Source organism: Pseudophryne corroboree, chromosome 5 (assembly GCF_028390025.1).
Source record: "Pseudophryne corroboree isolate aPseCor3 chromosome 5, aPseCor3.hap2, whole genome shotgun sequence".
Taxonomy (NCBI): Eukaryota; Metazoa; Chordata; class Amphibia; order Anura; family Myobatrachidae; genus Pseudophryne; species Pseudophryne corroboree.
In genome coordinates this window covers 795479472-795495542 of record NC_086448.1, presented here as the reverse complement: position 1 = coordinate 795495542, position 16071 = coordinate 795479472, and the positions used below count along the sequence as shown (strand labels likewise).

The window sequence follows — 16071 nt, the reverse complement described above, 5'->3', positions numbered from 1 at the left end:
AGATGTCTCCATCTGTAATGATCCCTGTCCAGCTAAGGTGTACGTCTGCCTGAGATGGCATTGGTGCAGTACCTGCTCTCCTGCTACTGATATTATGGCATTGGTGCAGTACCTGCTCTCCTGCTACTGATATTATGGCACTGGTGCAGTACCTGCTCTCCTGCTACTGATATTATGGCATTGGTGCAGTACCTGCTCTCCTGCTACTGATATTATGGCATTGGTGCAGTACCTGCTCTCCTGCTGCTGATATTATGGCATTGGTACAGTACCTGTTCTCCTGCTGCTGATATTATGGCATTGGTGCAGTACCTGCTCTCCTGCTACTGATATTATGGCATTGGTGCAGTACCTGCTCTCCTGCTGCTGATATTATGGCACTGGTGCAGTACCTGCTCTCCTGCTACTGATATTATGGCATTGGTGCAGTACCTGCTCTCCTGCTACTGATATTATGGCATTGGTGCAGTACCTGCTCTCCTGCTACTAATATTATGGCATTGGTGCAGTACCTGCTCTCCTGCTACTGATGTTATGGCATTGGTGCAGTACCTGCTCTCCTGCTACTGATATTATGGCACTGGTGCAGTACCTGCTCTCCTGCTACTGATATTATGGCATTGGTGCAGTGCCTGCTCTCCTGCTACTGATATTATGGCACTGGTGCAGTACCTGCTCTCCTGCAGCTGATATTATGGCATTGGTGCAGTACCTGCTCTCCTGCTACTGATATTATGGCATTGGTGCAGTACCTGCTCTCCTGCTACTGATATTATGGCATTGGTGCAGTACCTGCTCTCCTGCTACTGATATTATGGCACTGGTGCAGTACCTGCTCTCCTGCTACTGATATTATGGCATTGGTGCAGTACCTGCTCTCCTGCTGCTGATATTATGGCATTGGTGCAGTACCTGCTCTCCTGCTACTGATATTATGGCACTGGTGCAGTACCTGCTCTCCTGCTGCTGATATTATGGCATTGGTGCAGTACCTGCTCTCCTGCTACTGATATTATGGCATTGGTGCAGTACCTGCTCTCCTGCTACTGATATTATGGCATTGGTGCAGTACCTGCTCTCCTGCTGCTGATATTATGGCACTGGTGCAGTACCTGCTCTCCTGCTACTGATATTATGGCATTGGTGCAGTACCTGCTCTCCTGCTACTGATATTATGGCATTGGTGCAGTACCTGCTCTCCTGCTACTGATGTTATGGCATTGGTGCAGTACCTGCTCTCCTGCTACTGATGTTATGGCATTGGTGCAGTACCTGCTCTCCTGCTACTGATATTATGGCACTGGTGCAGTACCTGCTCTCCTGCTACTGATATTATGGCATTGGTGCAGTGCCTGCTCTCCTGCTACTGATATTATGGCACTGGTGCAGTACCTGCTCTCCTGCAGCTGATATTATGGCATTGGTGCAGTACCTGCTCTCCTGCTACTGATATTATGGCATTGGTGCAGTACCTGCTCTCCTGCTACTGATATTATGGCATTGGTGCAGTACCTGCTCTCCTGCTACTGATATTATGGCACTGGTGCAGTACCTGCTCTCCTGCTACTGATATTATGGCATTGGTGCAGTACCTGCTCTCCTGCTGCTGATATTATGGCATTGGTGCAGTACCTGCTCTCCTGCTACTGATATTATGGCACTGGTGCAGTACCTGCTCTCCTGCTACTGATATTATGGCATTGGTGCAGTACCTGCTCCCCTGCTACTGATATTATGGCATTGGTGCAGTACCTGCTCTCCTGCTACTGATATTATGGCATTGGTGCAGTACCTGCTCTCCTGCTACTGATATTATGGCATTGGTGCAGTACCTGCTCTCCTGCTACTGATATTATGGCATTGGTGCAGTACCTGCTCTCCTGCTACTGATATTATGGCATTGGTGCAGTACCTGCTCTCCTGCTACTGATATTATGGCACTGGTGCAGTACCTGTTCTCCTGCTGCTGATATTATGGCATTGGTGCAGTACCTGCTCTCCTGCTACTGATATTATGGCATTGGTGCAGTACCTGCTCTCCTGCTACTGATATTATGGCATTGGTGCAGTACCTGCTCTCCTGCTACTGATATTATGGCACTGGTGCAGTACCTGCTCTCCTGCTACTGATATTATGGCATTGGTGCAGTACCCGCTCTCCTGCTACTGATATTATGGCACTGGTGCAGTACCTGCTCTCCTGCTACTGATATTATGGCATTGGTGCAGTACCTGCTCTCCTGCTACTGATATTATGGCATTGGTGCAGTACCTGCTCTCCTGCTACTGATATTATGGCATTGGTGCAGTACCTGCTCTCCTGCTACTGATATTATGGCATTGGTGCAGTACCTGCTCTCCTGCTACTGATATTATGGCATTGGTGCAGTACCTGCTCTCCTGCTACTGATATTATGGCATTGGTGCAGTACCTGCTCTCCTGCTACTGATATTATGGCACTGGTGCAGTACCTGCTCTCCTGCTACTGATATTATGGCATTGGTGCAGTACCTGCTCTCCTGCTACTGATATTATGGCACTGGTGCAGTACCTGCTCTCCTGCTACTGATATTATGGCATTGGTGCAGTACCTGCTCTCCTGCTACTGATATTATGGCATTGGTGCAGTACCTGCTCTCCTGCTACTGATATTATGGCACTGGTGCAGTACCTGCTCTCCTGCTACTGATATTATGGCACTGGTGCAGTACCTGCTCTCCTGCTACTGATATTATGGCACTGGTGCAGTACCTGCTCTCCTGCTACTGATACTTACAGCAGAGTTTGCAGAATGCATTGCGCTTTCGTAAACCTCTTTGGATCAGTGTTCACTACTGACCTTCATACCAGATTGCGCCCTAGGGTATATTATTACCGTCTGCGAGTGTGAGTAGGACATGTTCCTGTAAGGTGATGACGCTCTCTGTTCTGCAGATTTATGCCTGGCCGCTGCTGGAAACCCTTTTTTCTGAGGTCTTAACCCGGGAAGAGTGGCTGAAGCTGTTTGATAATGTGTTTTCCAACCACCCGTCCTTCCTGCTGATGGCGGTGGCGGCGTATATCCTGAGCTCGCGCTCCCCGTTACTGCACTGCAGCCAGAAGGAAGACTTTCAGGTAAATAAAATCATTCCTTTTTTTTTTCTTTCTTTTTTTTTTTTACATAGCTAAACAACAGAAATACATCCTCAGCCGGCATACTTGTACCCTGTAACAGCCTGCATACATAATATGTATCGACTCCAGCGTCGATTCCATTTTCAAGAGCTCATTGGCAAACGTAGGGGTAGGGGGTTTGTTTTGGAACCCCATCCCGTCTGCTACTTAAATCATGACCGCAGTAGCAGTAGTGTATAATATGATATTCCTAGAACTGCAGCCACAACATGCAGATTGAGAGATGGACAGGAGCTGCTGCACATGCCCAATGGCTTCTCCTGCCAAGTCTGCCGTGTGTGTTGGTCTGAACATTCAATCAATGCACCAGACCAGAGAGCAGCTGCCAGCAGGAAGAGACAGGTGTCTTACCATGAGGTGGGAGAATGTGTACTTAGAAAATAAGAATTTACTCACCGGTAATTCTATTTCTCGTAGTCCGTAGTGGATGCTGGGAACTCCGTAAGGACCATGGGGAATAGCGGGCTCCGAAGGAGGCTGGGCACTCTAGAAAGATCTTAGACTACCTGGTGTGCACTGGCTCCTCCCACTATGACCCTCCTCCAAGCCTCAGTTAGGTACTGTGCCCGGACGAGCGTACACAATAAGGAAGGATTTTGAATCCCGGGTAAGACTCATACCAGCCACACCAATCACACCGTACAACTCGTGATATGAAACACAGTTAACAGTATGAAACAATAGAGCCTCTCAACAGATGGCTCAACAATAACCCGATTTAGTTAACCATAACTATGTACAAGTATTGCAGATAAACCGCACTTGGGATGGGCGCCCAGCATCCACTACGGACTACGAGAAATAGAATTACCGGTGAGTAAATTCTTATTTTCTCTAACGTCCTAGTGGATGCTGGGAACTCCGTAAGGACCATGGGGATTATACCAAAGCTCCCAAACGGGCGGGAGAGTGCGGATGACTCTGCAGCACTGAATGAGAGAACTCCAGGTCCTCCTCAGCCAGGGTATCAAATTTGTAGAATTTTTGCAAACGTGTTTGCCCCTGACCAAGTAGCTGCTCGGCAAAGTTGTAAAGCCGAGACCTCTCGGGCAGCCGCCCAAGATGAGCCCACCTTCCTTGTGGAATGGGCATTGACAGATTTTGGCTGTGGCAGGCCTGCCACAGTATGTGCAAGCTGAATTGTACTACAAATCCAACGAGCAATAGTCTGCTTAGAAGCAGGAGCACCCAGCTTGTTAGGTGCATATAGGATAAACAGCGAGTCAGATTTTCTGACTCTAGCCGTTCTGGAAACATATATTTTCAGTGCCCTGACAACGTCTAGCAACTTGGAGTCCTCCAAGTCCCTAGTAGCCTAGGCACCACAATAGGCTGGTTCAGGTGAAACGCTGACACCACCTTTGGGAGAAACTGGGGACGAGTCCTCAATTCTGCCCTATCCATATGGAAAATCAAATAAGGGCTTTTACAAGACAAAGCCGCCAACTTTGATACTCGCCTGGCAGAAGCCAAGGCCAATAACATAACCACCTTCCACGTGAGATATTTCAGATCCACGGTTTTTAGTGGTTCAAACCAATGTGATTTTAAGAAACTCAACACCACGTTGAGATCCCAAGGTGCCACAGGAGGCACAAACGGGGGCTGACTCTGCAGCACTCCTTTTATAAATGTCTGAACTTCAGGTACTGAAGCTAGTTCTTTTTGAAAGAAAATCGACAGAGCCGAGATCTGTACCTTAATGGAACCCAATTTAAGGCCCATAGTCACTCCTGCTTGCAGGAAATGCAGAAATCGACCTAGTTGAAATTCCTCTGTTGGGGCCCTTTCGGCCTCACACCATGCAACATATTTTCGCCATATGCGGTGATAATGAGTTGCTGTAACCTCTTTCCTGGCTTTAGTAAGCGTAGGAATGACTTCCTCCGGAATGCCCTTTTCCTTCAGGATCCGGCGTTCAACCGCCATGCCGACAAACGCAGCTGCGGTAAGTCTTGGAACAGACAGGGCCCCTGCTGCCGCAGGTCCTGTCTGAGTGGCAGAGGCCATGGGTCCTCTGATATAAATTCATGAAGTTCTGGGTACCAAGCTCTTCTTGGCCATCCACAAGTATCGTTCTTACTCCTCGCCTTCTTATTATTCTCAGTACCTTTGGTATGAGAGGCAGAGGGGAGAACACATAAACCGACTGGTACACCCACGGTGTTACCAGAGCGTCCATAGCTATCGCCTGAGGGTCCCTTGACCCGGTGCAATATCTTTTATAGCTTTTTGTTGAGGCGGGACGCCGTCATGTCCACCTGTGGCCTTTCCCAATGGTGTACAATCCTATTGGAAGACTTCTGGAGGAAGTCCCCTTTCTCCCGGGTGGAGGTCGTGTCTGTTGAGAAGATCTGCTTCCCAGTTGTCCACTCCGGGAATGAACACTGCTGACAGTGCTAACACATGATTTTCCGCCTATCGGAGAATCCTTGTGGCTTCTGCCATCGCCATCCTGCTTCTTGTGCCGCCCTGTTGGTTTACATGGGCGACTGCCGTGATGTTGTCTGATTGGATCAGTACCGGCTGGTTTTGAAGCAGAGGCCTTGCCGGCCTCAGGGCATTGTAAATGGCCCTCAGGTCCAGAATATTTATGTGTAGGGAAATAACCTGACTTGACCAAAGTCCCTGGAAATGTCTTCCCTGTGTGACTGCCTCCCAGCCTCAAAGGCTGGAATCCATGGTCACTAGGACCTAGTCCTGTATGCCGAACCTGCGGCCCTCTTGAAGATGGGCACTCTGCAGCCACCACAGTAGAGATACCCTGGTCCTTGGAGACAGGGTTATCAGCCTATGCATCGGAAGATGCGATCCGGACCACTTGTCCAACAGGTCCCTCTGAAAAGTTCTTGTATGGAACCTGCCTAATGGGATTGCTTCGTAGGAAGCTACCATTTTTTCCCAGGACTCGCGTGCAATGATGCACCGCTACCTATTTTGGCTTCAGGAGGTCTCTGACTAGAGATGACAACTCCTTGGCTTTCTCCTCCGGGAGAAACACTATTTCTGGTTTATGTCCAGAACTATCCCCAGGAACAGTAGACGTGTCATAGGAACCAGCTGTGACTTTGGACTGTTTAGAATCCAACCATGCTGTTGTAGCACTTTCCAAAATAGTGCTACCCCGACTACCAACTGCTCCTTGGACTTCGCCCTTATAACGAGATTGTCCAAGTACGGGATAATTACAACTCCCTTTTTTTGAAGGAGTATCAACATTTCGGCCATTACCTTGATAAAACACCCTCGGTGCCATGTACAGTCCAAACGGCAGTGTCTGGACTTGGTAATGGTAATCCTGTACCACAAATCTGAGGTACTCCTGGCGAGGATGGTAAATGGGGACATGCAGGTAAGCATCCTTGATGTCCCAGGATACCATGTAATCCCCCTCGTCCAGGCTTGGAATAACCGCCCTGAGCGATTCCCTCTTGAACTTGAATTTTTGTGTTCAAGGATTTTAAATATAAAATGGGTGACACCGAACCATGCGGTTTCGGTACCCCAACCCGTGTGGAATAGTAACCCCGTCCTTGTTGAAGTAGGGGCACCTTGAGTATTACCTGCTGGGAATACCGCTTATTAATTGCCTCTAGCACAGCCTCCCTGCCTGAGGGAGTTGTCAGCAAGGCATATTTTAGGAAACGGCTGGGGGGAGACATCTCGAATTCCAGCTTATACCCCTGAAATACTACTTGAAAGAAACAGGGATCCACCTGTGAGCGAGCCCACTAATTGCTGAAATTTTTGAGACGGCCCCCCACCGTACCTGGCTACACCTGTGGAGCACCCGCGTCATGGTGTGGCCTCACAGGAGGCGGGGGAAGAATCTTGATTCTGGGAACAGGCTGACTGGTGCAGCTTTTTTCCCTCTACCCTTGTCTCTGTACAGAAAGGAAGCGCCATTTGACCCGATTGCTTTTCTGAAGCCGAAAGGACTGTACCTTTGTCTGTGAGGAAACCTGAGGTAAAATTATTTCTTCCCAGCAGTTGCTGTGGATACGAGGTCCCAGAGACCATCCCCAAATAATTCCTCACCCTTATAAGGCTCTCTATGCGCTTTTTAAGTCAGCATCACCTGTCCAGTGACAGGTCTCTAATACCCTCCTGACAGAATGGACATTACATTTATTTTGGATGCCAGCCGGCAAAATATCCCTCTGTGCATCCCCCATATATAAGACGACGTCTTTAATATGTTTTTATGTTTGCCAACTAGTATCCCTGTTTGACAGGGTCACCGACCACGCTGCAGCAGCACTATCTGCAGGTCTCAGTCTAGTACCTGAGTGTGTAAATACAGACTTCAGGATAGCCTCCTGTTTTTTATCAACAGGTACCTATTAAAGTGGCCGTATCCTAAGACGGCAGTGCCACCTTTTTTGACAAACGTGTGAGCGCCTTATCCACCCTAGGGGATATCTCCCAGCGTAACTTATCCACCTGGCGGGAAAGGGTACGCCATCAGTAACTTTTTATAAATTACCAGTTTCTTAACGGGGGAAACCACGCTTTTTCACACACTTCATTTATTCATCTGATGGGGGAACAAAACACTGCCTGTTTTTTCTCCCCAAACCTAAAACCCATTTTTAGAGGTGCTTGGGTTAAAGTCAGAAATGTATAACACATTTTTTATTGCCGGGATCACGTCACGGATGTTCCTAGTGGATTGTGTATATGTCTCCACCTTGTCGACACTGGAGTCAGACTCCGTGTCGACATCTGTGTCTGCCATCTGAGAGAGCGGGCGTTTTTGAGCCCCTGATGGCCTTTGAGACGCCTGGGCAGGCGCGGGCTGCGAAGCCGGCTGTCCCACAGCTGTTACGTCATCCACCCTTTTATGTAAGGAGTTGACACTGTCGGTTAATACCTTTCACCTATCCATCCACTCTGGTGTCGGCCCCACAGGGGGCGACATCACATATATCGGCCTCTGTTCTGTCACCATATAAGCCTCCTCATTCAACATGTCGACACAGCCGTACCGACACACCGCAGACACACAGGGAATGCTCTAAACGAGGACAGGACCCACAAAAGCCCTTTGGGGGGACAGAGTAAGAGTATGCCAGCACACACCAGAGCGCTATATATATACAGGGACTAACTGAGTTATGTCCCTAATAGCTTTTATATACAGTATACAGTGCCAATTTTAATGCCCCCCCTCTCTTTTCCCTCTTACTGTGCAGGGAAGAGCCAGGGAGCTTCCCTCCAGCCGAGCTGTGAGGGAAAAAATGGCGCCAGTGTGCTGAGGAGATAGGCTCCGCCCCTTTTTCGCGGCCTATTCTCCCGTTTTTATGGAATTCTGGCAGGGGTATTTACCTCATATATAGCCCCTGGGGCCATATATTGAGGTATTTTAGCCAGCCAAGGTGTTTTTATTGCTGCCTCAGGGCGCCCCCCCCAGCGCCCTGCACCCTCAGTGACCGGAGTGTGAAGTGTGTGAGAGGAGCAATGGCGCACAGCTGCAGTGCTGTGCGCTACCTTGGTGAAGACAGAGTCTTCATGCCGCCGATTTTCCGGACCATCTTCTTGCTTCTGGCTCTGTAAGGGGGACGGCGGCGCGGCTCCGGGACCGAACATCAAGGCTGGGCCTGCGGTCGATCCCTCTGGAGCTAATGGTGTCCAGTAGCCTAAGAAGCCCAATCCGGCTGCAAGCAGGCGAGTTCGCTTCTTCTCCCCTTAGTCCCTCGCTGCAGTGAGCCTGTTGCCAGCAGGTCTCACTGAAAATAACAAATTCTAAGACTATAACTTTCTAAGAGCTCAGGAGAGCCCCTAGTGTGCATCCAACCTCGGCCGGGCACGAAATCTAACTGAGGCTTGGAGGAGGGTCATAGTGGGAGGAGCCAGTGCACACCAGGTAGTCTAAGATCTTTCTAGAGTGCCCAGCCTCCTTCGGAGCCCGCTATTCCCCATGGTCCTTACGGAGTTCCCAGCATCCACTAGGACGTTAGAGAAAGCTCAGTTCTGTCTCCAACTGATTATACTCTGTATGCATATATATTGTGGATTGTTTAACATTTTACTGACTGCTTATGCTGTTTATATGAGATAAATATCTTTGATGCAGAAAGATAATTTTTAAGACTCTCCCCTACAGCCTATACAATATAGATTGTCTATAGTTTTAATTATTAATACTGTATTACATACACCATGCAGCGTTTAAGGCGACCAGTGTGTATAGATACGTCCATGGTCGATGCTTGGGTCTTCCGTATCTACCCAAGGTTCCCGCACTTGCTTCAGTGGTCCACAGGGCAGGTGACTTGGACTGTTGTATGGAGCCCACATTCAGCTCAGTGGTTGCTGGCCTGCTGATGTCTGATGTGTTACATACATCGCACTTACTAGATGCCCACCATGTGCTGCCCCCTTCTAAAATTCCTGCCGTTGCCCCTGACACAGTACATAGATTATCATATTGATAAATTGTATAATATAGACATGAGTGTTGCCATGCCCTGACCTGCACACACACAGTAGCTAGGTTAGTGTGAGAGTTGTAGTACCCCACATAGTCCGGCCTTGCTTGTTTAGACAAAAAAAGTGGAATCATTCTGCCATGCTGTGGGATTTGGTTTCAATACTAGCCACCTGGCAACTTACAGTCCCCCTAATAACACTTCTTTCATTATATCATCTCTGTGCCCTTACTATGTAATGAGTTCCTAACTGCAGCCAGATTATTGGGATATTAGCAACATTTTATCTTCCTGACAATATGGCGGAGTGGGGTTCAGTATGATCACAATGCCGACGCCGGCATCCCGATATTTGAAATCCCAACAGGGGCGATGTAAATAAGTTCCCCCCTCTCCCCACCCCCCCACCCCTAACTCTCCCTTCCTGCAACCTAACCCCAATGTCACCCTCTCCCCCCTTCCTTAGTGGCTTACCCTACCCTCCCTCCGGTGGTGCCTAAACCTAACCCTCCCTTCCCGCGGCCTAACCCCAACTACCCCCTTAGTGCCTAACCCAACCCTCCCCCTGGCAGTTCCTAAACCTAACCCTCCCTTGCTGGAACCTAACCCCAACGCCCCCCCCTTAGTGGCTAACGCTAACCTCCCCCCGGTGGTGCCTAAACCTAACCCTTCCTTCCCGCAGCCTAACCCCAAACTCCCCCCACTGGTGCCTAAACCTAATCCCCCCACCCCCTTCCCAGCAGCCCGAACCTTCCCCCTTTGTGCCTAGACCTAACCTTCCCCCGGTGGTGCCTAACCCTAACCCTCCCTTCCCGCAGCCTAACCCTAACCTCCTCCCTTAGTGCCAAACCCTAACCTCCCCCCGGTGGTGCCTAAACTTAATCCCCCTCCCCTTTCCCCGCAGCCCTAACCCTCCCCCTTAGTGCCTAGACCTAACTCCCCCCCCCCCCCCCCCCTTCCTCTTATCCCTAACCTTTCCACTTGGTGCCTAGACCTAACCTCCCCCCAGTGGTGCCTAATCCTAACCCTCCGTTCCCGCAGCCTAACTCTAACCTCCTCCCTTAGTAACCTGATCCCCCCTCCCCCTTCCCCGCAACCCTAACCTTCCCCCTTAGTGCCTACACCTAACCTGCCCCCGGTGGTGACTAAACCTAACCCTCCCTTCTCGCAGCCTAACCCCAAAGTCCCCCTCTTAGTGTCTAGCACTAACCTCCCCCCGGTGGTGCCTAAACCTAACCCCCCCTTCCCCGCAGCCCTAACCCTCCCCCTTAGTGCCTAGACCTAACCTTCCCCTGGTGGTGCCTAAACCTAACCCCCCCTTCCCCGCAGCCTAACACCAACCTCCTCCCTTAGTGCCTATCCCTATCACTTAGGTTTAGTGAAATGAAGAGGGTTGCTGTTATACTGCCAATTTCTTCTTTAGTGGAAACCTAATAAAGTTGTATAAAGGTGGCAAAGCCCCTATGACACTGGAATGTTTCCCATACATCACTCCGTATATTTACTTACGTCTTAGTACTTTTTCCATCACCGGAATAATCTGGATATCAATGCGATGATTAAAGAAGCGTACCATCTCATGGATTCCACGCCAGCCAGTATCCACCCCGAGCGCCTTCTCAGCGAGTTTGCGCCTCTTACAAAGGAACAGTATCCCATCTTCAACAAGTACCCCAAGTTCATTGTGGATTACCAGAGCCAGGAGAGGGGGAGAATCCGGCAAGAGGAATTGGAGTACTTACGGGAGAGGTATGCCGCGTCAGCTGATCCGCTTCATATTGTCTCTTACCCATTCTGATCGCCTTGACGTCTACTCTCTCCTCTGTGTTACCTGCAGACAAATAACCCACGAAATGGAAGCTGAGGCTTTAAAGCGCCGCGCAGAGGACGAGGCCTGGTACCAGCAACAGGAGCTTCTCCAAGGAGCAGAACAGCAGAGGCGGCAGCTTCTAATGGAGGAGGAACAGAAGCTGCTGCAGCAGAGGCAGAGGTGATATTGGGGAGGGGGGGGGGGGGGGGTTGGAGTGAGCAGCGTTTAGTCTTACACATTCCAATCCTGGGGCCGAAACACAGCTCCGTAGACAGGGACAGATAGCATCAGGCTCACTAGCGTGTTCAGCTATATCCTGGCAACTGTTACATCTCCTAAAACAGGGGTGGGGAACCTTTTTTCTACCAAGGGCCATTTGGATATTTATAAAATCCTTCGGGGGCCATACAAAAATGATCAACTTAAAAATTAGCCTGCCCCCAGTAGATATGACCCCATTAGATATAACCCCTAGTAGCGCCGCTTACACACACACACACACACACACACACACACACACACACACACACACACACACACACACACACACACATTAAAAGAAAGAAAAAACAATACTCACCAGCCATGCTCCTGCTTCCGGACCCTTGCCCTCTGCCTGGCTGCCCGCTCCTCAGAACTATGGGAGAGACGTCATGACATCTCTCCCATAGCACTGCACAGGCACACACGCACACTGCCAGAGCCGGAAGCCACAGCTCAGGAGTGAGTTCCTGCCTCCAGCTGCTGCTGAGGGGAAGCCGGGCGCCCGCTAGTAACATAATCTCAGTGGGCGCCCGGCATCTCCCTTGGTTAGGTGAGCCTGGGAGGGCCGGATCAAGTGGCTTTGCGGGCCTTATACGGCCCACGGGCCTGAGGTTCCCCACCCCTGTCCTAAAAGCTGGTTGCTGCCCGCCTATATTGTAACCTTTTAATGCTGCAGACAGATCATCTGATGGAGGTCACCACTCATATCATAAGCCCGAAACTCTGATCTGCTCCACAGAAAAATGCCTGTCACAGCAGTGATGAGCAATATAGGTTGAACTCCAGGTATTGTGGGACACAGGTCACAATGTTGTGTTTAAAGTTGTCTCCTCACCTTCACACTGTAAGACCGTAATCTGTGAATTTTTTGTTTTTTTTATGTGCACTACAAATCCCAGGCGAATATGCTCATCTCAGCGGATCTTCGGGGCTAACTCAGAGTAGCATAGAATGTTGCTGGATGTCTGCCTAGGTCACATGACTGATATATATATATATACCCCCGTTCCTAGGCTGGCAAGTGTAAAACGAGAGCTGAAAGTAAAAGAACTTCAGCTCCTAGATGCCGCAAGAAGACGCTTCATGAAATATCAGCAGGACCAGCGCAAGATGGAGCTTCGGCGCCTGGACGACACCATTGAACGGAAAACGTGCGTGCGGGAAAGGGAAAAGGCGGCTGTAGTGCAAGATGTGGAAATCCGGAAGATGGAGCTGGAAGCCCAGAGACGGTTCTTTGAACAGGTAGTACTAAATTCTTATTAACTTTTATTTAAAAGGCGTTTAAAAATGTGTGCAGCGTTGTACAGGATGAACATAGAGACCGGTAAATAAATAAAATGTGCTAATAAGTATCAGTATGACACGTCAGGCAGGGTAAGACAGACCTCGGGGGCAGGGCAACTTGCTGCAGCTAGCAGGAGCATAGCCACGTTGTTTCATTACTCAGTAATCCTGTACCCAATATATGGGAAATGGGAGTGCTCCTCCTCCTCTTCTCCAGCTGAACTGCCGCCTTCTTCTTCTTTAGGCTGTGATGTACTGTAATGAGGGGGTAATTCAGATCTGATCGTACAGTAGATGTGCTAAATTTAGCACATTTACGATCAGTTTCTCAGACGTGCGGGGGGACGCCCAGCACAGGGCTAGTCCGCCCCGCATGTCTGGCTCTGCCCCACCTCCCCCCGCACGGGTCGGCAACAGATGCGTGTGACGTCACACAACCGCCGTGGCCCGCCCCCGCAACGGCGTTCTAACGCTGTTGGCACGCCCCCTCCAGCGACCGCCTCTGCCTGTCAATCAGACAGAGGCGATCGCAGCCCTTAGATACTTTTAGCATCTCACTGGGCTTCCGACGGCAGCGATCCAGTCTGAATTAGGCCCGAGTCCGTCTGCAGTGCACCGGCTGCAACGCTAGTAGTTCCGCCTATGCCTCAAAGCTTACATACTGAGGAGAATAATTGTGTCTTTATTCTATTCATCTAGACTGTTATACAAGCATGTTCTTTACCTCTTTGTCCACCAGTTTAGCTCCACAAGTTTATTATGTGTTTTATTTCCCAGCAATTGGCTAAAGAGCAGGAAGCGGAGACACAGGAAGTGAAAGGAGAGATGGACGCCAATCAGAGGAAGGCTGACCTAAAAGATCAAATGTTTTGGAGATTAATGGAATCAGAGGCCGATCTCAGAGACCAGAAGGTTGGGGATTTGATTCAAAAGCTGGGACCCTTTTATAAAGTATTATAACAAAGTAAATGTTCACATACGTACTGTCTATATGAAGTGTGGATATAAAACGTGCTGTCCAGACTTACCCTGGCCTTTCCTGTAGCTGTCCCACACCCACTTTAAAACACCACCCTAAGGGTATAAGACAAGTGGAAGAACACAGAACATGCCAAGCACAGCGTGTTGGTTAGTTGCTGTGACCACCCTCCCAATAACTGCTTCCCGAGGACGATATAATTGTCATGCGGGACAGAGTCTAAGTATGAACATTTCAGTTATTCAAGGTATATAATTCAGCTCAGAAATACACCGTTCATGCAGAATCATCTAGCGAACCTATATCCATTTATTATGGGGCTAATTTCTTTATCATCCACTAGGGGTCACTGGAGTACTCTTGGGATATGGACGGGCGTAGCCGAACAAAGGCACTGAATATTTAAATTTAGGACTCTCCCCCCCCCTCCATATACCCGAGTACCTCAGTGTACTCTCTCAGTGTTTTTTCGGTGCTCACAGCACGAACATCGGCTTGTGGTATACCCACACTTGGATTTTTATTTTTAATTTTTATTTTTACACATAGCACATCCCTTCCCAGTTTCTGGAAAAACATGGGTCCGGGATAGTGCCGCTGCAGGGGCAGCGCATGGCGTGTCGGTCCTCACAAAGAGCACCCTCACAGCCACAGACAGCATGGCGTGTCGGTCCTCACAAAGAGCACCCTCACAGCCACAGACAGCTCACTGCTTCTAAAAGAGCAGCCAGGACTAGAGAGCTGGACGGGCTTGCACAAAAGAAGCCCGTCGCAGCCATAGATCACTGGGACGCTGACTGGAGCTGGACGGGGCTTACACATAGAAGCCCCGTCACAGCCAGGACTACAAAGCTGAACGGAGCTTACACAAAGAAGCTCCGTTGCAGCCAGGACTACAGAATGACAACCATGAGTCACATCAATGAAGACTGGACGGAGCTTACACAGAAGAAGCCCCGTCACAGCCATGACTCACTTCACTGAAACTGGACGGAGCTTACACACAAGAAGCCCCGTCACAGCCAGGAGTTACAGCGTCGCAAGGAAGGTAGGCTGGGGAACGGGGCGGTCAGCGCAGGCTGCCGCCCCGCTATGTAGGGGTTAACATGCCTCGCGCTCATACTGAGCTCCGTCCGGCAGCACAGCAGGGGGAGCTCAGACGCGCTATGCCCAGCCGCTACGCACAAGGTAAGCGCTCCGTTCGGCCGCTGCTTCGCCCGGCCGCACGGCACGCGGCTGCTCTCCCCACTCAGACACAGCAGAGCAGGGGGAAAACCATATTTATCAGCCGCTCCGCACAAGGTCTGACAAAGACGGTGAGCGCTCCGTTCGGCCGCAGCTTCGTCCGGCCGCACAGCACGTGGCTGCTCTCCCCACTCAGACACAGCAGAGCAGGGGGAAAACCATATTTATCAGCCGCTCCGTCCGGCGTCCGTGTTTCCCAGCGGTGGAAAGCGCTCCAGGCACGCCGCTGCTCTCCCCACTCAGGCGCCCTCACAACGGCCACAGCAGACCTCAGTGCAGGTGATGACAAAGGCTGTCGGCCGCCGCAGCTCTCTCAGTCTCAGTACAGAGACGGTGGGGGGAAGAGACCCGGTGGAAGTTGCCAGGTTAAATATAAGATATTTATAAGGATGGCCTGATAGTAATGGGCTATTAAATCTATATTACTGTCTGTGATGTAGCAGTATAATAGGCTTTTGAGCCTATATATTAATGGCTGTTATTAACATTGTAAAAAGGCTATTGAGCCTATATATTGATGCTGTATAAATATATTAATGTCTGGAATATATATATATATTTATTCATAGAGCATGTGTTGTACCCGGCCTGTGATTATACTGTATAATAGGCTAGATTAACACTGGAAAATTTGTAATTTGTTCTGTGATTATCACGGTCAGCATGGCAAAGGGGCCATTTTAACCATGCTTCCTGTTGTTTTCCAGTTTGTAATTCTGGAACATTCCTGCCCTACATCTCTAAGCCACCAGAGGCGCAGGGGTGTTAGGGGGAATTTTTGGTCAGCATAAGTTAGCCATGTAAACTGTATTTTTACATAATTCTAGAACATTCCTGCCCTACATCTCTAAGCCACCAGAGGCGCAGGGGTGTTAGTAGGAAT

The 16071-nt window shown here is 49.7% G+C and overlaps 1 protein-coding gene across 2 annotated transcripts in view; it reads left to right on the top strand.

Moving 5' to 3' along the window:
- TBC1D31 (TBC1 domain family member 31) overlaps window positions 1-16071 on the top strand; it is a 102663-nt gene that overhangs the window by 57022 nt on the left and 29570 nt on the right. For both annotated transcript variants that reach the window (XM_063924436.1, XM_063924437.1), the window contains exons 13-17: window positions 2936-3115; window positions 11123-11355; window positions 11444-11596; window positions 12694-12922; window positions 13742-13876. In XM_063924436.1, coding sequence (XP_063780506.1) covers window positions 2936-3115; window positions 11123-11355; window positions 11444-11596; window positions 12694-12922; window positions 13742-13876 — 930 coding nt within the window. The remainder of the gene's footprint in view (window positions 1-2935; window positions 3116-11122; window positions 11356-11443; window positions 11597-12693; window positions 12923-13741; window positions 13877-16071) is intronic.